This window comes from Palaemon carinicauda, chromosome 8, assembly GCF_036898095.1.
Source record: "Palaemon carinicauda isolate YSFRI2023 chromosome 8, ASM3689809v2, whole genome shotgun sequence".
Lineage (NCBI taxonomy): Eukaryota > Metazoa > Arthropoda > Malacostraca > Decapoda > Palaemonidae > Palaemon > Palaemon carinicauda.
The window spans coordinates 125399435-125400756 of record NC_090732.1 but is presented as its reverse complement, the minus strand read 5'-3'; the positions used below and the strand labels follow the sequence as shown (position 1 = coordinate 125400756).

Genomic DNA, 1322 nt, shown 5'->3' with positions numbered 1-1322 from the left:
GCTTGGGGCCAGCTAATGAACGCTTGGAGCCAGCTAGTTAACACTTGGAGCCAGCTAATGAACGCTTAAAGCCAGCTAGTGAACACTTGGAGCCAGCTAGTGAACGCTTGAAGCCAGCTAGTGATTGCTTGGAGCCAGCTAAGGAACGATTGAAGCCAGCTAGTGAATGCTTGGAGCCAGCTAGTGAACGCTGTGAGCCAGTTATTGAATGCTTAGAGCCAGCTAGTGAACACTTGGAGCCAGCTACTGAACGCTTGGAGCCAGCAAGTGAACGCTTGGAGCCAGATGGTGAACGCTTGGAGCCAGCAAGTGAATGCTTGGAGCCAGCTAGTGAAAGCTTGGAGCTGGCTAGTTAACTCTTGGAGCCAGCTAGTGAACCCTTTGAGCCAGCTAGTGAGCCCATGGAGCCAGCTCGTCAGAGTTGACGTGCTAATGATGACCAATGCACCTAAGCCATCCTATAAGAATGTGGATGCTCTATAAACAAAGGTGCTATACCACCTGATACCCCAGCACACCATATATATATATATATATATATATATATATATATATATATATATATATATATATATATATATATATATATATATATATCCCTTTCGTGGGGATGGGATAACTTACCGTGGTGAAAAGGATTGTGTATCGCCATGATCAGCAAGGCTGTGATAGTCAGGACCACATATACTTGATTGGTTTGCTGTAAGCGATCAGACTAAATTTTCCCACCATCACCAAGCCACAATGGCCAGTGTGGTGATGAAAATGGCCAAACACCAGACATGAATAAAGAAATGTCTAAGGTCTCTGTCCTGCAGTGGACTACAAACAGCTGCATTTGTAGTTATTGTATGTATATATATATATATATATATATATATATATATATATATATATATATATATATATACATACATATATACATACATTTATAAGTATGTATGTATAAAATATCAAAAGATATTTTCATAAAATAAGTTTTGCCGAAGAAAGACTTCTAAAACTCAATTGGATAATTGCTTTACCACCACAAATAATTGATGAAATTAGTTACTATTACGAAACCCGGATAGACACGATTTCATTATATCATCAGTGCTCTCTCCTCTCTCTCTCTCTCTCTCTCTCTCTCTCTCTCTCTCTCCTCTCTCTCTCTCTCTCTCTCTCTCTCTCATTGCTGGTTATCTCGGGACTTAGGTTAATTTCACGCTAGAAGCATTATCATTATTATTACAAGATAAGCTATAAGCCTAGATTGAAAAGCAGGATGCTAAAAGCCCAAAGACTCTAACAGGAAAAATTGCCCAGTTAGGAAAGGAAAC

At 39.6% G+C, this 1322-nt stretch overlaps 1 protein-coding gene across 1 annotated transcript in view; it reads left to right on the top strand.

The window, feature by feature from the left end:
* LOC137645434 (tropomyosin isoforms a/b/d/f-like) overlaps positions 1 to 356 on the top strand; it is a 2123-nt gene extending 1767 nt beyond the window's left edge. The window contains exon 4 of the mRNA XM_068378242.1: positions 76 to 356. Within this exon, the coding sequence (XP_068234343.1) occupies positions 76 to 356 (281 nt within the window). The remainder of the gene's footprint in view (positions 1 to 75) is intronic.
* Positions 357 to 1322: the final 966 nt, after the last annotated feature.